Source organism: Drosophila pseudoobscura, chromosome X (genome assembly GCF_009870125.1).
Source record: "Drosophila pseudoobscura strain MV-25-SWS-2005 chromosome X, UCI_Dpse_MV25, whole genome shotgun sequence".
Taxonomy (NCBI): Eukaryota; Metazoa; Arthropoda; class Insecta; order Diptera; family Drosophilidae; genus Drosophila; species Drosophila pseudoobscura.
The window spans coordinates 41,714,037-41,736,523 of record NC_046683.1 but is presented as its reverse complement, the minus strand read 5'-3'; the positions used below and the strand labels follow the sequence as shown (position 1 = coordinate 41,736,523).

Below are 22,487 nucleotides of genomic sequence, written 5' to 3'. Positions count from 1 at the left end.
GGAACGGCGTGATTTTGCTTTCGGCCAATGAAATCGTCAAAAATGCTGCAGCAACAAGTTTTGCAATGCATTTTTTACGATTTTCATTGGTCAATGAAATTTGGCAACATCATCATGCAAAAAAGTTGCTGAAGCGGGATGCGCAACATTCGGCATACAGGGGAAAAGGATAGTATATAATTGCAGAAATGTTTGTCATCCCAGGCTTAATGAATGCAAAAACTATTCAGTCTGTGTTTAATTGGTATTTCAACGATTTTTTTAAGTTAAACGTCTTAACGAGACCAAGAATTTGTATCGGGATCTGGATGTTAACAAGAAACTAATCAATTAATTACGTTTTAAAGCAGTTTGGAAAATAGTATCTTTATATATTAAATTAACGAAACAGGGTATACCAATAGCCATACTCCGGTTGACAAGCAACAGTCTTCAAATACCGGCAACATTGACGCGACAAAACTGCAACTGTTTTTTTGCTGAGCATTTTTGTTTAAACCTTGTTTTAGCCAAAATACAATAAATGGGAGTACTTAAACGTAATTAATCTCGTAGTAAATTTATTCGACGGAATATAAAAATTTAACAATAGGAACAACTATACTTTTTCCTTTTTTTTACCGTTTTCGCTAAAACCTTTTTTTAGTCAAAGTCCAATAAAAGCAAGTATTTATATAATAGCCAGTCAAGTAGAAAATAAGTTTATTAATTGGATTAAATTATGTGGGCAAAGCTAAAAGATCTATCTAGTTATTTGCAATCTTTGGCGGAGAACGATTAGCCCATTGTAAGCCAAGGGGGTATTTTAATAGTCCACCGAACATAATGAAAATTTAATAATTAATAATAAAGATATCGTGGTTTTTTTTAAGTTCAGAGGAAAGATGGAATGAATCTACAAGAAGAATTAACAATCGTTAATATTTTCCACCTTTTACCTCAAGTAGTTGAACTATTTAAATAGAGGGGGCTTAAGTAGGCTTAGTTCTTTTTTTCATCATACGAGACGCTTGACGCACCAAAATTGGGCCAAAAACAATCGAAGCAATCACCATAGCAGGAGTACAAGTCAGTTATCTAAAAAGTAAGTCAAGTAGAAAATCGATTCATTAATCCGATTAAATTATATGGACAGGGCTGAGGATTCAATCTAGCTAGTACTATTCGACGGAATATAAAAACCGAGGAATATGTATGATGGACCTTGAATTCGTCAGTATATTTACTGTATATTTTGAAAACGAGACGGTATATTTTGGTATATTTCTGAGTGTCAGGCGGTATATTTTATCAATGGGTGCGCGGTCACACTCACAATGTTATCTTGAACCGAGCGGTTGCTGCTTTGAACAGCGGGGTACATTCAAAATTTAAAAAACTGTCGTTGCCAACGGACGTGCTTGTGCTTGTATCTCCTGTTGTTTTGCCGGAAACACAAAGTGCAAAGTAGTGTGCCACCGCCAGGATCTTTCTCGGCTCCGCAATCAAAGTAATTTTTTGGCAAATCCAACCAACGTGCATGTGCCTATGTGTGTATATGTGTGTGTGTGTGAGTCAGCCTATTGTGTGCATTTTTTTGCATTTCCACGTTTTTTTTGTTACTCGTTCAAAAGTGAGCGCGGGCCATTTGGTTGTTAAAAAAAGCAGTGCAAATACTATTGTTTTTTGTTCGATTTTTTTGCATTGTGTGGTGTGCATGGTGTGACTGCAACGGTAGGTGCTGAATCAGTGTGTGGGAATGAAAGATGCAAGAGCAGGATGCCTGGAAGCGAACAGAAACAGGATGAAATCAAAGTTCAGACGGGAAGAATTGGAAGCACAGAATAAGGATGCAAGCAAAGTAGTGTAGTATTAGTACTGTAAAAATACCTAATCGGACACAGACAAGATTCGAAGAGGACCAAAGAGAGAGAAAGAGAATCCCAAAACAAAGTCGCCCACAGGCAGTAACGCCGTCGCCGTCGCATTCGCAGTCGACGCCGCAGTTGGCGTTGCCTTGCCTGCTGGCGCAGCAATAAAATAAAAATTTACCAACATACACACACTGAGGACACGGAGACACAGACATGTGATACGAGCTAAAACAACCACCAGTGGAGATCTCTCGCATTCACAGCACCAACACACTCAGACACACACATTGAGCTCCGAGTCACACTTGCGCTCTGACACTACGTACGGTACGGTGCTGTGTAGAAGAGGAGGGGTCGGTCGGACGAAGGGAGCTTATCTCTTGCTTGCTTTGAGAACGAAGACGATAAAAGCAAAGCAAACAACACACACACACACACACACGTGGACAACACAGAACAGACGGACGGACGGACGGCTGGATGGACAGGGACCCAATCGGCTGTTGCTGTTTTTGGGAAAAGAATAAAAGGAACAAAGCAAAGGCAAAGGCAAGAAACGTCAGTTTGCACTGGCTCTGCTGTGTGGTTCTCTTCCTTATGGCTCCTCATTCTGATCTGCCTGTGCTTCTGTTCTCCTTCTCTGATGATTCTGTTCTTCTGCTTCTACATCTACCTCTTCTTCGTTAAGTGACTTGCACATGTGCGTAAGGACACACACACGCACACGAACACACATAGAGTCCCAATTGCCGCGCGAGCGGGCGAGCGAGACAGACACAACACACAGGCGCATGAGCACTTTGTGAACCAAACCGTTCCGTTCGCACGTGTAACGGCGTTCCATCATCGAATCCCTTTTCATTCCTTTCCTAACCATCGTATCTTCACCTTCTCCCTCTTTTCAGCTGCCTTTTTTTTTGTGTGTGAAATGCAATACGCGATAAATAGATAGCGCAACAATCAAAAAATAGTTCAAGTGCAAAAAATAAACGAAAAAAAAAACAAACCAAATTTTCTACCCCTCCCCAAGACAACAGTAACAATCAAAAGAAAAGAAAAGATATCTGTCATATATCTGTCGTCTTGTCCAGTGGAAACGAATTATCAAGCCCGAAAACAACAAATCAAATTCAATCAAAAGGCAGGGAGAAAAACAACAACTAAAAAAATAAAAACTATAGAAAAAAGCAAAAAGGAGAAATAACAGGAGACGCAGCAGCGCAGACAACAACAAAATGTCTGCCACAATAGTGCAGAAATCGCATTACTTTGAATGCGGCGACATATTCCAGACGGTAAGTCCTCCTTTTCCTCCCCCCTGCTCTATTTAGAAATGCCCCCTTACCGAGTACCTCAGAGTGCTATTGCAGGCCAAAAAGAGTCGAAATCATGTGTTTGCTCACCATTTTGGACCGCTTTAAATGAAGAAAGATTTTTGAACGTAATGCCAATCGATTCTAAAACTCGTGAAGTTTCCCTTCTGTTTCGAAGCCCATTTCCATTGAAAAACAATTGCAGTTTGAATCGATGAATGTGTATTTTTTTTTTGTTCTTACATTTTCTGTGAGTCAAGTCCAAGTGTTTTTCGAATGATTCAAATTGGAGTACATAATTCTACTACTGCTCATAGATCATTGCGACAATACGAAGTAGGTGCAGGTGCTCGTGTACCACACAAGAGCAAATAAGAGACAGAGAGAGAGAGAGATATTTCCACTAATCCTAATGCAGTTCCTAAGTAAAAACGCCAGTCAAGTTTTTACTGTAAATATATGTATGTACTAAATGTATTTTTACTGTACAAATATTTGATTACGATACAAAATTGCAACCAAACAGATTTCGGTAAATTTTGTGGTGGGGTTTTGTTAGGTAGAGGCTGGAGCGGGTAGGGGGGCATGGCATTTGCGAACACCGGCGATTATTCTTTTTGCGCATTTCGTACGTTTCCGTTTCGTTACACGTTTCACTAGTGTGTGTGTGTGTGTGTGCGCGCTTGTGTCGGTGTATGAGAGTTATTATTCGAAATATTCAGCTGATTCATAATTATTTTGGTTGGCAAACACTCACAATTTTGATGGCGACATCAAAATGCACAACCGACAGACACACCGACAACAACATTAACTGGAAAACGAACTAAATAAATTGTCTGATAAGGTGGAGCACTTGGCGGGTTTGGGGGCTGGCCGGGACCTGCGAATATGATAACTTCTTTGGGGCACACTTGTCAGTGCCAGTTGATGAAAAGGGTGAGGTGTGGCGTCCACAACAGATGGCATGGAAAGACAGACAGGCTTTCATTGGATTCGATTCGATTCGATTCCGTTTCATTTCGTTTCACGCTCTCTTTGCTCAATCGTTGACTGATCTAAAAAAGAAGGATTGCAGAAGTGATGGGAACGGGAACGGGCCCTAGCCTCATGAAAATCGATCGCCTGATCCGCGCTGTAACTGTAAATTTAAGGAGATGGCAGCAATTGTCGTCATCAGGCAGAGACAGGCAGAGCATCATTAACAAATGATAATGATAATGTATAATGTGAGTGTGTGCGTGCGGAAAGTTAGTGGCTGCTGCTTGCTGCGACGGAGACGTAAGCAGCAGTCGAAGCAGCAGCTTGTGATCGACAACAAATTCGATTAAGTCAGTTCCGGGTTTGGATTTTCGTGTTTTAGTGATTTTTGTGTGTTTTTGTTTGTTTTTTTGTTGCTTTTGGCTTTTGCTTTCAAGCGGAGGAGAGACTGCTGCTGCTGCTGTGGTCTCTCTCTCTCCCACTCTTGGACGCTACGGTTACGTGCAAAGTTTGTCATTGACACGAGATTCGTGGCAGCGGAACGAAGGAACAGCAGTGGTAGTGGTAGGAACGAGGGAATGGATTAAAATTGAAAAGTGGAGTGAACGGAGTTGGTTTGGTGGGGACTGCCACCAAATGGTATGCTCTTAAAAGGGGTAATCGTTGAGCACAGCTCATCGACCAATATCTGTGCCGTTGGAGTCGTATCCGTCATCGGAAAAGTTTACAAAGTATAATTTAGTAGCTTCCTGATCCCAGATCGTATTGGGAAAGGGCGTTCCAATCTGCGACTTCAAAAGCACTTCGAAAGCCTTTCCTCTTCCCCTTTCCCTTCATCGTTTTGTTTTCCAGTTTGTTTTGGCTGGTGTTGGGGGGGAATTTGCGTAAACTAAATGCAGGGCCATCGGGGGTCAAGTAGAACCCATCTACGAGTACTCCAGCAAAAACAACAACAAGAAACACAGCGAATAAGGCCAAGACCCATTTGTCGTGCGGGGCGGGTTGATGTCCGATAATGTTGCGAAAACTTTTCTGTATTTTCTGTGATTTTTTAACGAACTTTGCCTGCCTGCCGCCTGCCTGCCTGCCTGTTGTGTTATCGATTATCGGACGTAGCGACAGCAGCAGTAACAGCGATTGCAATCGCGATTGCGATTGCCATGGAAAATGAATTTGTTGCTTTTGGTTTTGCTTTTTTGTAATCGCCCCGTCATTACGCAGCATTTTTGCTCTCCCTCTCCTTCTTGTTGGCTTCTGTTGTTGTTTCTCTTTGTTTTTTATTGTTTTTCTTTTTGGCAGACCGCAATAGCAGCAAAAGCAACAACAGAAAATTTGCTGCCGAAAGCGAAAGGGCGCACTACATACACAATAGGAACTGTTGCTGCAGCGATCGCTGCTGCTTTGTCGTTTTCTTCTGCATGGTGCAGCGCGCGCGCACAGGCGACTAAATTGTCGGAAACGAACTCTTGCTATTTTCATGATAATTTCATGGTCGAAATCGACACAGTATTTCCATAAAATTCGACCTATGGAAACACTTCTGTCATTAAAAGTATCCATTCGGTGGGAATAACTTTGGAGCTAAACAATTATTTCTCTTATTGAATTGTTTTTCAATCGATTGATAAACAAATATTATTCCCATAGGTATCATGTCGTAAATGTGGCAACAATATACGGCTCATACTGAGACGGTGGGAATATTTTTGAATTCCCATAACTATCGGGTGCATTAATAAAACTTTCGAACGAAGAATTCTTTGCCTGAGTAATTCTCTCCAGTATTTGTCTACTGTCTCGATTTCCATGATTCCCGGAGCTGCAGGTTGTTCTACAATTACTTGGGGGATGCCCTATGGTCGTGGCTTTCCCACGTATGTCAGCATGCTCGCTCTGCAGAGTATTTATTTTTGTCGGGTGGATGTGGTGGAAGATGGAAGATGATGTTCGAATGGGAGGAGGATAGTTGGAATTATATTTTCTCGCATAACTTTTATTTACATCGTTATGAAATACATAGATATGTGTGTGTGTGTGTGTGTGTGTGTGTGTGTGTGAATGTCGAATGGAGTTGGGTATCTTGGGGCCTGTTTTTTGTGCTCTTCGCTCTTGCCTTTTCCCAAAAGTAAAAAAAACGCTTAGTTTTGGTTTTAACCAAAAAAAATCCTGATGTGGTGCCTCGTAATCATCGTATTACGTTTCAGCCTCGCCTCACATGCCTCACATGCAGCGTATGCACTACTCTCCCCTCCTCCTCCTCCTCGCTGAGCCGCTGGAGAGCGGAGAGTGGAGAAAGGAGAGGCTCACTTACAAACGACAACGAGCGAGCGACTACATTTTTTCCGAATATAATTCCATTTCCTGCCAAGGCGATAACGCTGCCGCCGCTTCGGTTCGTGTGTGTGTGTGTGTACATGTCCCGACGATGCCGCCATTGCTTGAGCTGCTGCCTCTGCATCGGCGGTGGAGGTGGACTAAGAGGTGGAGGAGGAGGCGAGCGGAGTAGCGGGGGAGAGTCAGCGAGGCCGCTACCTACCTACAAATGGCCTGCCGCTGCCTGGGTCTTGCTGCGACCCGTCCAGGCAAAAAACAACAACAGCAAACACACAACAACTCTTCAATCTCCGCTCTCCACGCCTGCTGCAGCGATCCTCTTCCCCCTCCCCCTCCCCGCCACTGCCGCTCTGCATCGCTCCCTCAAGAGGCGAACGTCATTTCATTTCGATTCGATTCGACTCGACTCGATTAATATGCAGCGCAGGCCGCGCTGCGCACTCACCCACACATGCGCACACACAGCGACAGGCACAGACACAGGCGGTCGCTGGCAGAGGCAAAGACACAACCATGAGGACAAAAGAGGATGGGTAGCTTCTAGAGTCGAGGACTTGATACCCTTTCGAACCCCTCGTTCCCTTAAAAGCAGTTAAAGATGTAGAGTCTAGATGTAGAAACCTTTTGTTTAAGAACTTTGACCCGACGGTATTTCAAGAATCAAGAATGCATAGCACATAAAAGTGTACGTGTGTGCATGGCCAGACGTCTGGCCTAGCTCATAATATCCTGCCTGCAAAGGGTATCAAAAACAGATTGACTGGCGGCTGACCCTAGCAAGAGGATTGAGAGTAGAAGGAAGAGATAGAGAGGTTTGTGATCCAACCCTGGAAACGTTTGATTGAAATTTTGTTTGAAAATGCTCAATATGTATGTATTTATGTACATATGTATTTCCTATAACAAATTGCATTGGAAACCCAAGCTCGACAGACAGCTCGAACTTAATTGTTCCTCAATTATTGGTTGGTTTTCGCAGTTTTATTTCTTCACTACAGTGTTTTTTTTTTGTTTTTGCAAATTTAACAAAAAATGGAATTAAAAATAAATTATTTTCGTGCAATGCAGCCGCTGCGCTTAGTATTATTATTATTAATATTATTATTAATGTCTGTTATCGTTCGTTTGTTAAAAAATAATGTACATACATGCATACATACATACATATGTATGAGATTGTTGTACCGTGTCCCACTCGGTCTCTTTTCCTCTTTCGACTGGAGTGTGCACTCGCACTCGCTCTCGCCTTTGTGTGTGATGTACATACATACATGCATACATAGTTGTTGTCGTCGTCGTCGTTGGGCTCGCTATCTCCCACACCAGAGCCGAATGGAATGGCTCCCTCCCTCTCCCCCGTTCTGCTCCACACCAGACAGCAGTCAAATGGGTACCGTACCTCCCTCGCGCTCCCTCACACCACATCCCAAAGCAAACGAATGCCTGCCTCCCCCTCCACCTCCCCCCTGCCGCTCGCTAACCCCCTGAGCACCATCGTACTCTTGTTTAGCTGTTCGGCTTGCGCCTGAGACTGAGTGGGAGTGAGTGAGAGAGCAACTGAGCGAGTGATCAACGAGAAAGATGTGAGCGTGGAGACGGAGACGGAGACGGAGGCGAAGGCGATTGCCTGCTGCCTGCTCTGGCACTTCATATTCTATTGTCATTGCTTGCTTGCTTGCTTGTTTTTGTTGTTGTTGCTGTTGTAATCTTGAAATTGTCTTCCATGTGAGTTTTTGTTGCTGCCTTTGCCTTTTGCTAATGGCCGCTCAATTGAGTGCCAAAGTACAAGCCATCCCCTCCTCTCCCCTCCCCTTCTCAACTGCCCTTCCCCTAAGTACTAAGTGTAAATTCTGTTCTGTGTGCGTATGTGTGTGTGTGTGTGTGCATTTTGTTGCGGTGGGGTCTCGTCTTGTTGTGTTTAGCCAGGGGTGTTGTCTTGCGGTGGATGGGAGGGGGATAAAATTAGAATCGATATTTACCTCAAGTCGTATTAAGAATAGAATTCTAGGAACGCAAAACTTGCAACTACTTTGTATTGAGTTCCCAGAAAGTTAAAACTTGGCATTCTCCAGCCCTACATTACCCTCTCAACTTTTTGTCTCCGTCACTGACACTGGCACGGCACTGGCTCTCTGCCGCTGGCTCGCTCGTTTCCTCCTTTTGCTCTCTCCCTTTTCGCTGCACTGCTTTCAAATTGAAACTGTAACTGTTCTCCTCTTGTGTGTTCGCTGGGTGTTTCGTCGCTTATTAATTTTTGTTGTCAATAATGTTATGCTGGCGAACGAACGCAAACAATTGTTTATTCATGCGGGCCCGCCCTATTCCTGGCATCAATGGCTGAGCTGAGGGCTGGTGCTGCCAATCCCAATCCTACGCCGCCAATCCCCCCAAATCCCACAAAAATCCAATCGAATCTATTATATAATCGGCAGTCGGCAATCGGTTTGACGCAGACGCTGGCAGAGCAGCAGCAGCAGCAATAGCAGCAGCGAGCAGTAGTAGATTTCCATTCACATTCACTGTCGCTTTTTGATTGTTGCTTTTGCTTTTGGTTTTACTTTTCTGTGCGGGTTTTGCCCAGTCCCCGTCCGTCCGACCGACCGACCGACCGACCGACCGTCCACCCGTCCTCGGCTCTCTCGCCAACTGGTTTTACAGGACAACAAAGATAACAGCAGCGCGGCAGCAACACATGTGAGACAGGGAAAAAGTGCTTCTAAGCAAAAGCAACCCTCGATCCGATATCTTACAATCGCTTCGCTTCTCCCCCACTCCGTCTTCTTCCCGCACCACATTTGATGTTGATTTGGTTTGCTGCTCACGATTTCGACAAAGAGCCGAACTCGATCTGATCCGATCCCAGCCGATGCGATCCGATCCGATCCGATCCAAGCCTAGCGGACTCGAGCCAGACCACGTGTTCAACACATTCCCAACATATTGCTCTCTGGATGTCTCTCCTTCTTGGGCATTGTATTCTCCCCTCCCTCCTTTTCTAGCCGGCCTGGCCTGGCCGTCGGGCTATGCTTGTCCCTCTCTGGCGCTCTACGGCCACACCACTTTGTAATCTTGTTCTTTGATACCCTTGCAGAGGATATGATGGTTTTAAGCAAATGTTTGCACATCAGAGGGGGACGAAGAACTACCGATAATATATAATATGTATTGATCAGGATCAATAGCAAGCAACTGTAGCTGTATCTTAGCCAAAGGCGATAAAACTGTTTTCGGACCCGGGTCACTTTATCACATTTGTACATATTTATGTATGTATGAATGAAGGGTATAAGAAGATTTAGACGCCGATTTCATCCACCTTTGTTGTTGTTGTTTCGTGGTCGTTGCTTTATTTTGTTTCAGCTGGTAATCAAATGGTTGCCGATGTATTTATTGGCGTTGGAAAACAGGTAGATAGAAGGAGAGAGCGCGAGAGGGAGAGGGAGGAAGCTAGAAAGGGTAGCGCTACAACCTGTGAAGCCATCTCCGTGAGTTGTTTGCTTTAGAGAGGGGTAACGGGGACGGCGGACTCTGTCTTTAACTACGGTCTTGCCCCCCCTCTCCTTCTGTCAATGATCTTCCCTCCCCCGCCGTTGTCAGCTCTCCCTCTCTCTGTTTGCCTGGACTCCTATCACCAGCTCACCCTCTGCGTGTGTGTGTGTGCGTGGTCTATGCTCGTATTTGTGTGTGCATTCCCATTCCCTTCGTTCGCTAATTTCTATCAGCTCTGCCGCTGCCTCGGCCTCTGCTTATCGCTGCAGCAGCAGCAACAAAAAGCGCTGGAACAGCAGCAAAAGATTATTATTTTTATATGAACTAACTAACCCAATAATAAGTATTCTTATCACATTAAATCACACACAAACACAGCAACAGGCACACTCACACACACACACAGTCACGTCTGTCTTGTGCGCGCGCGTGTGTGTCAACAAGGGGTCGCATCGCAAGCGATAGAGAGGTGGGAGAGGAACAGCATGCACTGCCGATTGCCCCGTTTTTATGTTTTTTTATTTATTTTTCGACGTGCTCTGCTTGAACAGCGAGAGAGAAGGAGAAAAGGCACATACATGTGTACATGTGTGCGCTTTGTTGATGGGAGAGTCCATGATAGAGGGGATGATCGGAGCGCACTGCCATGTGCTCGCTCGCAGGCAGCGGGTAGCGGGTAGCTGGCAGCGCGGTCAGCGGTGACGTCTGCGCAGTGATAAGCGCCAAGAACGGTTCTGACTGATAAAGAAAGTGAGTGAGCGAGAGAAAGAGTGCGAGTGCGATGCGAGAGAATGTGACCGAAGGAAGGCTCTCAGATATTCCACTCTGGAACAAGCTGGGCTCTGGAAATGTGAATGGAATGGGGAACTGCATTTTGATGCGGCAGGTCCCCCCCCTCCCAAAAGTCAAATGCTAAGTACACGGGACTAGAGACCGATCCGATCCGATCCACCAGAACACACATTCTTCCGATAAGGATTAATGTGTTTTGACAGCCCTCGCTACCGAGCGACTGCCCGCGCTGATAGCCGAGTGGGGTGGTACGGGGGGGAGATTGAGAGTGGGAGACTAGGACAGAGGTTGGGACAAGGGCAAAGGGTTCAAGCAGATAGGTAGGTCTCTCGTCTCCCCTTCTTGCGACTAGTAGTAGTATTTCGATTCGGAGAAGAGTCATGCTGGTAAATGCTGGTCTTTATTTCCTATACATATATGTACATATAGATTTGTATGTATGTGCACGTCTCTTATGTACATATGTATGTATGTATTTATCTCTATAAATTTGTATAATTGCCATTTTCCTTGACCCTCTGATTGTTTCTCTTTCAGCGTGTCCCCATTTCCATTCATTTTTATTTGCTTCTCTGCTGCTCCTCTGGGAGCAGATCCCATTTGCCAACTCTCAATTTCGATTGCATAACTGCCGTGTAATTTTGTGGACATCCATCTCGTATGCCCTTTCCCTCTCTGTCCCTCTCTTCCTCTCCGTAAACCCCCACCCGTTGTTTGGCTGGTTTACTTTTAAGCAAAACAAAAACGGCAATTGCAACATTTTATTTGGTTTGCCTCTGCCTCTGCCTCTGCCTCTGCCTCTCTGCCTCAGCCTTTTCCTTGCTTTTGCTGTAGCTGTTGCTATTGCCTTTTGTTTTATTTTATTGTTGTTGCTTTTGTGGGCTTTCGAGGGCAAAATGCGAAAACTGCGCAAACGCAACGTTAAAGCAAAAGCAAAAGCAACAATAACAGTGGCAGAAGCAGCGGCAGCGGCAGAGGCAGAGGCAGCGGCATCGGGCATTGCGACAGATAGCGTGTGTCGTGTGCTTGTGTGAGTGGGAGAGGGAGAGGCAGAGGCAGGGGGAGATGAGAAGCATCACCAGCAGAAGAAACGAAAAGAATTATTGTTATTATATTTTATTTATGTGTAGCCATACACACACACACACGCAGGCACACACATCGATGAAACCCTTCGAATATTCGACTTCGAATTGGGACTTTGTCTGCGGGGGATTTTGTGTGTGTTCGCTCTCGGATACCCTTCCCTGTAGAGATAATATTAATTTACACTATAGCCATACTCGTAGAGGGTATCACTGTCGCCACCCCCCCACCAGCCTTTTCCTTTCTTGATTTTTGTTTGTGTTTTATGGCTCTTTTGCTCCGAATTTAGCAAGGCCAAGAGTTGCTGCCGCTTTTGTTGCTATTTGTGCTTGGTTAATGCTTAATGTTGTGAAGTTTTCTTTTATTGTGTTTTATTATTATGTGATTTGGTCTGCGAGTTGGTTATGTGAGTGCGCGGCATAGCCCCGAGCCGGTTTCGAAGCCAGCGCTTAATCGAAAGAGGAAGCCACAAGACAAGGCAAGACGAGAGACAAGACTGGACAGAAAGACATAGACAGAGAGACAGAGACAGAGAGAGACAACGGACGATTGGCAATGAAACGAAACGAAACTGGCACGCCAGCAGCAGCAGCGTAGCGTGTTGCGCATGCGTCGTCGGACGTATCCCCCGCCCGTACTTGTAGCCCCTCGCCGGCCAAGTGACGCGGGCAACACTCTCGCTGTCTATGGTTCAGTGTTTCATCGCCGCTTACCAAATATTATTACCAACAACAACGGATGAACAATGAAAACGACACGAAAATGTGAAATGCTCCATTCGACCTAGACCCCAATCGATGGATGGCCCAAGCCCAAGCCCATGCCCATGCCCAAGTATTGCCAAGTCGCGTTCGTCGGTCGTAATGATGATCACGACGACGACGGCGACGACGATGATGATTGGGCATTGTATTTGTGTATTTGTGTATTTGGGTTTTGAGTTTTTAGTTTTTGGGTTTGGGCCAGAGACCAGGCCCCTGTCCCCAGTCCCCAGTCCCCTGTCCCTAGTCCGAAATTCAGCCTTTGGCAAAATTATGTAAATGCTGCTTTTGGGTTTTCCATTTCTTTCATTTGAAAGCAAAGAAATAAAATTAAAAACTAATTTAAAAATATAAAGAAAGGGTGATTCGAGGGGGCCGTAACGTATCTGGTGTTTGTTTGGGAGTTGCATATGATATCATAATAAACCTGGGGTTGAGTTGTGCCTGCAGATTCCTATATTTAAATGTAGGTTTTATTTGCAAGGCTTTACTGTAGTTTTCTCTTAAGCCAAGAGAGTATTTTGTCTGCTTAGATCTTTCCCACAATGTAAGGAACTCCTCTCCTGCGTTGCGAAACAATAGTTGGTCCTCCTCCATTCCGCTACCCCCCAGTGTAGGGGGTGTGCGCCCGAGAGAGCGAGAGAGTGTTGCCAGCCGAGGTGAGAGCAGAGGAATCGATCAATCAGCAGAGTGAGAGCGGGACAGCGCGATGTCGCTTGCATTGGATCTTGGGCTGCAGCTGAAATGGAATGGAATGGTGGAATGGGAATGGGAAGGGGAATAAATAGGAATGTGCGCTCGTACTGCCAGTACTCTCCCTCTCCGTACACATCGAAATGAAATGAAATGAAATGCAGTGGCTTGCGGTGAGGGAGGAGGGGTGGAGTGTGTGGGGGGCCCCCGCTGCTAATTTCCAAGTCAAATATTCCTCTGCTTTGCCTTGCCTTGCGACAATTAAAATCGATTCCGAGGCCTTGTTTCTATTTGCTCTCTTTTTTTCGTCATTCAAACCCTTCTTTACCCTCCTTTTCTTTGTGCTGTCTGTCCGGCTGCGAGAAAGGACTGTGCTGTGCCAGAGGGGTGGCGAGGAGGGAGCTTTGATTCGATCTCGATCTCGATCTCTGCTTGCTAATCAAATTGTTACCCAACAAAAAAAAAAAACGAAACGAAACAAAACAAAACAACGAATCAAATCGAATCGAATCCGAATGAAACGAAAACGAATCGAAACAACAAAACACTGAAATCTCACACTTTGCATAGAAAATTTGAGGCTTACCTTGAACTTTGATTGAACTGAAATCTGGCGGCCATATTATACTACACGAATCTGGAACCCCAAATAGTGGCTGCCAGACAGCAGACCATTATAGCGTTGCTTTCCGAACGTCACTAATTATCCATCGATCGATCTTCTTTGACAATCTGGAGACCTGGACGCCTGGCAGCCTGGAACCTGGGGATTAGCATCTTGATTCCCATTCTCATCCCATCCCATCCCATCCCATCCCCCTTATGAATATGGATAGGAGAATGGCTTGTATAATCGCTAATGTTATTCCCCCAACCTTCCACCTGCTAATATTTTTTTTTTTGCTACACGTGCTTGTAGAATAAATCGTTTGATATTCGATGGTAAATCTTTCCCGGTTCCATTCAGTTCCATTCCATCCTCCAGAGATCTATTTACTATTTTCCACTTGATACGTTGAAAATGAAACGCTGTATAGCTTTAGTTTAGTTTGATCCTCAAAAACCGCCCTTTCTGGCGATGAAATGATGAGATATATCGGATATATCGGATATGATGTGCTATATCGATGTGATAGCTGTGTAAATGATGACTTCAAATGATTTTCATGTTTGTTTTCTATCAAAAAGGTTATATTTCATCTCAAAATATGCGATAATAATACTTGTACATGGGAAAGTTCCTTGTGGAACCTGTCACTAGCGTTGAATGCTGCAAGATCTGAAAGATCTAGGCGGCACACGCCCCCACCTTGTACTCCCTCACCTCACCTTCCCTCCCTTCCCTTCCCTCTCCCAATTCTACTCCCTGTCCCGCTGCCGCCGCTGCTGTCCCGTTCCTCTCTTACCTGTTTTCTGCAGGTTGTTGCTGCTGTTGTCGCAAGGCATTAAAAATAACACTCAATAATAATTTTTGTATTCATTTTCAATTCGCATATTGACGTCGACAACGGCAGAACAGGGGCCGAGGCAGCGGCAGAGGCAGCAGCTGAGGCAGAGATCTGCCCGCCTGTGCTTATAGAGTGTCTTTGTATTGGAGTTAGCTCATCGAGGTTATGGATATTGCGTCGTCGTCGTCGCCGTCGTCGTCGTCGTCGTTTGTTATCGTCATCGTGTAGTTGTTGGTGTAGTTTTTGTTTTTCTTGGGGACTTATGCTGTTACCGTTGTTGTTGTTGTTGTTGTTGTTGTTGGTGTAGCTTTTAAAAAATAAAAACCAGTTAGTCAGAGTAGCAGGCAGCAGGTCTTCAGCATCTCACGCACACACTGGCAACGGAGAGCAGCCTGTGTGTGTGTGTGTGTGTCTGTGTTAACGTGTTTATGAGACACAAACAAGTAAGCGGAAAAAAACACACCACCAACAACAACAACAAAAACAACAAAAGCAACAACAACAATCACCACAAAATCTTACCTAACAGCCGGAGCCCCAGTCTCCGTCTCCGACTCCGTCTCCGTCTCAGCCAAAAGCCAGGCCCCAGGTCCCCCAATCAAAAACGTTGTACAGAAAAACAGACAATGTATATTGTACATAAGATACATACATACATACATATGTATATGAGATCCAATTTGTATGTTAAATAACTTAATAAATCCATAGAAGAAACACACGCACACTGATGCGAGCACCCCCCCCAAGATATGGGATACGCCGCCTGCCTTTTGGATATGGATTCAATGGTCTTCGAACCGGAACTTCAACTTGAACCAACAAAATAAATACAAAAACCCAAAAGCCAAACAACAAAAAGGCCCCAAGCTCCCCCACCCCCCCAAGGTCTAGCGCACTCTCTCCCCCTCCTTGAGAGCGGGACCAGAAAGGAAGGAGAGAAGATCTCGGGGTCTCACTTTCTTCTAGATCTCCCGCTTTTTTGCAAGGGGTTCTAGGCGGGTATCGTATCCCCTGGTCCATCTACAGGAATACGTAAGGGCAAAAGGGAAGGAAACCCATATGAAAAGGAGAGGAAACAAGCAACGGCCAAAACGCAGCCAAAACAGAAGAAGAGCATGGAAGGAATAGTAGGAGAAGGAGATAAGTAGGAGGCAGAAACAACAACCACAATCAGAGCCGAAGAAAACGGCAAAGAGCAAGAGCATGACTGGAAGGAAAAGTAAACTTATTTTCATTTTCAAATGAAAGGGAAATTCTCACCTAGATGAAGGAGAGAAAGAGAGGGAGAAGAAGCATACAGACAAAACACACAAGGCAGAGACTAAACAGAGCTTAAGACAGAGACAGAGACAGAGACAGAGATGGGGCGAGTGAGAGCGAATGAGAGCAGCGCAAAACGAGAAAAACAAAAACAAAGAAGAGAAAAAGAATGTATATCCCCGAAGCATTTGATACCCTTTTCTACCGATTTGCTCGAATCAAAAAACGATTCTAAAGAAATACAGAAAATGCAACGTTCGAAGTCCATATACACCCTGGAAAAGGGAAAAATAAAGGGTATCCAAAACAGCAGACTCTACTGCGATCTATCTCTAGCTGTTCCCTCTCGCGCTTTACCTTTTACTCTCTCCGCTCTCCTCTTTCGCCTGGAGTGGTGGCAGTACCCGCTCCGTGCTCTTTGCTACACTCCTGTCTTAATCTTGTTTTCACACACATGTACGGAAACCGAAATCCAGTCACAGAAGGGCGGAGCGGAGCAGAGCAGAGCGGAGCGGAGGGGGTGGCAATGAGCGAGCGAGCGAGCGAGATTGTGGCGTTCGCCAACTTAAAGTTGTTTTCGAACACGTTTAAACGTTTCGAGAGACACATCGTACCACAGCGAACAGAGCAGGCCCTCCCCCTGCCCTCCCCTACCCCCCCTCTGCCACTCTGGGGGGTACTTTATGCATGCTAAAGCTTAAGCAGCAGCAGCAGCAGGAGCCAGCGTATCCGCAGTCGCAGTCGCAGCCGCAGTCGTTGCGATGCCGTAAGCGTCAAAGTTGGTCAAAGCAGTCGTAAAAGGTTTGCTAAAACTTGTTGCTGTTTCCCCTCTGCCCACTGCCTCTGCCCTCTGCCTGTGCCTCTGCTGCCGCTACCGATTTGCGCTCTGTGCAGAGTTACACAGCCGCCGCACAGCCGCACAGCCGTACAGGGTTGCCAGGTGGTTGAGACGCGACATCAGCTGTGACTCGATTATCGGCTGGCTTCGAGATGCCTTATCCTTTATTGGAAAGCCATCCATCCATCCATCCTTCCATCCATCTATCTGCTCCTTTCAAGGTCACAATATGTAATGCAGGAAATTGAAACGAAATTAAATTGGCATCGAATTTGAAATAATAACAATGGAAATTGAAATACAATTTTAGACCCGATTCAAATGCTCCGCAGAGATAAGATAGAGCCAGGGGCAGACCCAGGGGCAGTCAGTGAGGCAAACAAAGCAAAAGAAAAAAAAAACAATAATAAAAAACAACCAAATTTCTATTCTGTTCTTCTGTTGCGTTACGATTGAGTGTTGAACCCATTAACCGCGCAGGCAAATGAATTCATTAAAAATGGAAATGTTTTTGTTTTTCCATTGATAACCTAAACTCGTATCTCAATTTATGTGTGTGTACATGTTTTTTTTTATATGCTGATTATGGATTTAAAAGCATCTAATTTGTTGGCTAAATCATCCGAGATTCGTCTGATAAAAACTATCGTTGAATTTTCCATGGAATTTTATTTTTTGTTTTTATGTGCTCCGTAATTCCCACTCCCGTTCCCATTCACCCGTCGCATTATTATTATTATTATTTGTTGCAATGAATGACTAAACTTATTTCGTGCAGAGATAACGGGCTGGCTCCGCTCTGTAAGTGGGGTAATCTGTAATCTCTCTCTCTCTCTCTCTGGTGGAAAAGTATATTTTTTGTTTGTATTTTGTAACCTCCTTTTCCTGCTTCCACAACATGGATGCACTGGTACTGCGGCGGACAGTCTGGCAACCCTGTCGCCGTCGTTGCGCATGCGTTCGCCGTTCGTCGTTCGTCGTTCGCCGTTCGTCGTTCGTCTCTCTTCTCTCGCACTTGTTGGGCAACCGCCGTCAACCGGTTTTCGCTGCTCAGAGAGCGAGAGAGGTGGGCGCTGCTGCGACTGCTGCTGGGTACCAAAAACGTTGTTGGCGGCTGTGCGGCTGCGCGTCTGCGTATGAGGCTGCGGCGGCTTTTAGCTCCGGCTTCAACTGTTGACTGCTCGATGGGCGGGAAAGGGAGAGTGAGTGGGAGAGGGAGAGGGAGGGGACGCGTAGGGGAGTTGGCTTTTCGTGTTGTTGGCTTGAACTTGAGCTCCATACATATGTAATTGGCTCTTGGCTGGCAGCTGTTGCCGCTGCTGCGAGAGTAGTTTTGGCCACGCTTGGAGTGGCATGGCACGGAGTGGGCTGCCGTTCGGGCAGAGAGTGTGGCAGTGTGTGTGTTAACTGGTTGCATAACATGTTACAGCATCGCACGAAACGAAAACGAACCAAGCGACGACGGCCAGACAGACGGAAAGACGGAAAGACGGCAAGACGGCGTTCCCCAAAAAGAAATAAAACCGAAACTGATGACGACACGACCAGAAGGAGGGTGTGGGGTGTGGGGTGATGAGGAGTGTCGAGAAAAAAGGGAGCGCGGCGGCTAGCAATGCCGGAGAAGGGGTTATGGAGTGCTGGAGAGAGGGACAGCGCTCTCAGTGATTAGTTATACGAGCAGATACCCTTGCAGTCCGGGTAGTCCCGACCAGATGGATCCTTGGCTGATGACAATCCGAGCTCGGATCGGGTCTGCACTGGAAAACACATCGAAAAATATTCGATTTGATGTCGGAATCAAAGGGTCCTGCTCCACGTACAAATTCACATAATTCACATACTATATTGTATTTATATTTATCTATCAAAGTGACCTGGGACCTTCAGTGATCACAACTCTAAAATATATATTCCTCATTCAAATTCGATTCCGATATCAGAAACAACGTCAAGTCGAACAGAAAATATTTCAGGATAAGCAAAACGGATAAGCAAAACAGATAAGCAAAACGGAATAATAAAGGACCAAGTAGGTACCCCCCAGCCTCCCATTGGTGGCCAATGGTGGCCCCCCACAGCCCTTTGTCCAGCAGCGGTATGGAAGTGTATTGGTGTGTTCCTGTTCCTGTGTCCGTGTGTCGTTGGTTAATGTGTGGAAAATTATAAGCATTGGTGACTTGCAATATCCACACGCTGCAAGTGGTGCGCTTTCGCTGTCGCTGCCTCTGCCTCAGCCTCTGCCTCAGTCGCTGCTTACCGAAATAGCGCTGCTGCTGCAGTCGCTGCCGCTAGACCAATGTGTCTCCGTGTGTGTGTGTGTGTGTGTGTGTGTGGGGTTTTTTGCTTATAGGTCAAGTTAAAAGTAAAAGTATCCAACACCATTTGAGCCGTGTCTTTGCTGCTCGTCGCCCTCGTTCGCCCTCGTTCGTTCGCCCTCTCTCTCTCTCTTTATCATCCGATCCCTTTTGAGTCTTTTGAGTTTTTGCGAAACATTCGCGTTACGTATCCCCAAGCAGCAATGGAAATTGATTTCAACGTATCTCATTCAACCCATTCGCAGGTGGCCAGCGATCATCACCAGCCGCAGCAGCAGCAGCAGCAGCAGCACCAGCACCAGCACCATCAGCAGCAGACAGCGGATCAACTCGTCCTGGATATCAGCATGGAGCAGTCACAGCCCCAGCAGCACCGCCTCCATGGCGCCCTCACACGCACCATCTCACAGCCGGCTCAACAGCGCCACCCTCTGCACCAGCAGCAGATCCAACAACAGCAGATCCAACAACAGCAGCAGCAGCAACAGCAGCAGCAGCAGCAGCAGCAGCAGGGTGTTGCCTCCTTGGTGACCATCATTGAGAATCTGGGGAACATGAATCTGCACCGTAAGCTCGAGCGCACACAGTCGGAGCCGCTGCCCCAGCAGCCCATGAACATATCTCGGTGAGTGCCCCCCCCACCAGACCTGTCAGATCTTTCATTCTGCGCCAGACGTGCCTTACATGTGACTTACCCTTTCCCTTCGTTTGTGTGTTGCAGCTACAAGACGGAGCTGTGCCGCCCGTTCGAGGAGGCCGGCGAGTGCAAGTACGGAGAGAAGTGCCAGTTCGCGCACGGCTTCCACGAGCTGCGCAACCTGCAGCGCCATCCCAAGTACAAGACAGAGTACTGCCGCACCTTCCACAGCGTCGGCTTCTGCCCCTACGGGCCGCGCTGCCACTTTGTGCACAACGCGGACGAGGCCCGCGCCCAGCAGCAGGCCGCAGCCCAGGCGGCCAAGTCGGGACAACAGCAGCAGCAACAGCAGTCGTCGGGACAACAGCAGCAGCAGCAGCAAGGACTACAGCAGCAGCTACAGCAGGGACAGCATCAGGGCTTCCAGAAGCCATCACAACTCGGAAGCCAGACAAGCATCAGCCAGAGCATCAGCATCAGCCAGAGCCCCTTCTTCATGCCGCTGAGCCCGCCGCTGAGCATGAGCACCGGCTCGGACCGGGAGTCGCCCACCGGATCGCTGTCGCTCAGTCCCACCAACTCGCTGACTAGCTTTCCGTTCCACGATGCCATGCCGCTGCAGCACGGCTACCTCTGCATGGCCGTGGGCTCCTCTGGCGGCAAGCACGGCAACGGCGGCGGCAGCTCCGCCTCATCCACATCCTCTGCCTCGGGCCTGGGACTGGGCCTGGGCATGGCCATGGCCATGGGATCGGCCACGCCGCCAGAGAGCCCCAATGTCCCCATCTCGCCGGTGCACACCCCACCACCGTACGAGCCCAGCACCCCGTGCAGCAGCAGCAGCTGCAGCAGCAGCAGCATGAGCGGCGCAAGCGGAAGCGGATTGGGAGGACAGGCCAAGCAGATGCTGCAGAAGAGCATGAGCACGCCGATGCAGCAGGAGGAGATGCCGCGCTTGCCCGTCTTCAACCGCCTCAGCTCTGCCGTGGAGGACTATAAGCAGAAGCTTCAGTCCAGCCTACTGCCCTAAGCAGCTCCAGCATCAGCATCAGCATCAACACAAACATCAACACAGTCAAGCCACACGTCACCTTCGCCTTCGCCTTTGCCTTCGGCCTCGTCCTCGCCCATTCACCCAGTACTGTCCCGCAGCAGTCCTGCATCCTCCAGTCATTCAGTCATTCAGTCATTCAGTCATGCAATCAGCAACAGCAACATTGATAAAATCTCAACAACGACTACCCCGAACCATTGAAGACTTGATGGCCTGGCTGCTCCCTGCTTCCCTGGGATAACTTCGTATTCACTTATCCACCGGGGGTCCGCAATTCCCATATCCTTATACAAATCCTTACCATTACCAAAAACAAACCCAAACACAAACCATCAAACAACAACGATGATCTTGACCAACGAACAGCACTCTTCTTCCACAACGGAAACGGAACAGAGTGTTGCTCGAACACACAAAAACAATTGAAACGAAATCTGATCTTGAAAACAATACAAATAATACTTGTATACACGCACGCGACTGTATAGAGATTTTCGGTCTTGCATTTATAGGACCTATTCGCGGACCCCCGCACACACATTAGAACCCAGGCACTTTTGCTCTTGTTTAATATTTATGCAAAAATTGTACTAGTTATTACATGCGGTCGGTCGTATTGAGAATCGATTATCAATCGATCCGATCAATGTATCAAAATCCAATCCAAAACGTATACATATATACACAAAAAATATATGTACATGAATACATATATATATGTATAAATATATATTTATATATATAACGTTGGACCGTAACGTTGTCTTCCAATGCAATCCAAAACGGATCGCCGAGAGCCGAGTAGGTTCTTTAATTTATTATCCTGCTAAATTATGTAGTAGCAACGTTGTGTACATATTGCGATATGAGTTGATATTTTTTGATAAACTTTTATATAAATTATAAATACTTATGATTACGAGACTACGATAATAATAATGATAACGATAACGATAACAGTAACAGTAACAGTAACAGTAGCGCCAATGCCAATCCACTGGCGAACGCTATTAACGATGATATACCTCTTGCAGTCCTCTGCAATGCAACAAAACAAAACAAAACAAAAACGAAACAAAAAGAAAAGAAAAAGACCCAATCACAATTCAAACAAAAGACAAAGGAGAACAAAACAGATTTTTGTCAATTGTTCATCAAAAGACTATCGATATCGAACGAGCACTACTCGATATTCGACTCGATTCGATTTGATTCGATTCGATTTTGTTCGGTTCTTGCTCATGATATCTTATTGATCAATTTTTGTGAGACGAACGGAAATGCTGATTTATTAGACACACATAATTTATTTTCACATAAATATACATACCAGATATTTTAGATGCGATTAATGTTAATAATTTATGAAACCAACCCGCTCACACATACAGATATACACCCAGACACACACACACACAGACACACACACACCACACTGACACACACACACCACACTGACACACACACACAAGCACACACATACACACACAAACATATATATTTTGACCATTGATAATTTTATGTTTTTTTTATATGGTATATTCAGAAAGAATCATTTTGTTTATTATATATTTTTATTTAACTTAATTTATTTTATATATTTTTCTTGATTTCTTATTTTGGGTGCAGT

At 45.9% G+C, this 22,487-nt stretch overlaps 1 protein-coding gene across 3 annotated transcripts; it reads left to right on the top strand.

Annotated features, from left to right (window-relative positions):
- The first annotated feature begins 1,273 nt into the window (after positions 1-1,273).
- On the top strand, positions 1,274-22,193 carry Tis11 (Tis11 zinc finger protein). 3 transcript variants are annotated; one of them, XM_001355346.4, is made up of 4 exons: positions 1,274-1,489; positions 2,759-3,148; positions 19,412-19,791; positions 19,888-22,193. In XM_001355346.4, the coding sequence occupies exons 2-4, from the start codon at positions 3,089-3,091 to the stop codon at positions 20,831-20,833; spliced, it is 1,386 nt and encodes a 461-aa protein (XP_001355382.3). In that variant the 5' UTR covers positions 1,274-1,489; positions 2,759-3,088; the 3' UTR covers positions 20,834-22,193. The 3 variants fall into 3 exon arrangements, with proteins under 3 accessions (XP_001355382.3, XP_033237937.1, XP_033237938.1); XM_033382046.1 differs by having other exon boundaries at positions 1,283-1,357; XM_033382047.1 differs by lacking the exon at positions 1,274-1,489 and adding an exon at positions 1,978-2,180.
- The last annotated feature ends 294 nt before the right edge of the window (positions 22,194-22,487 follow it).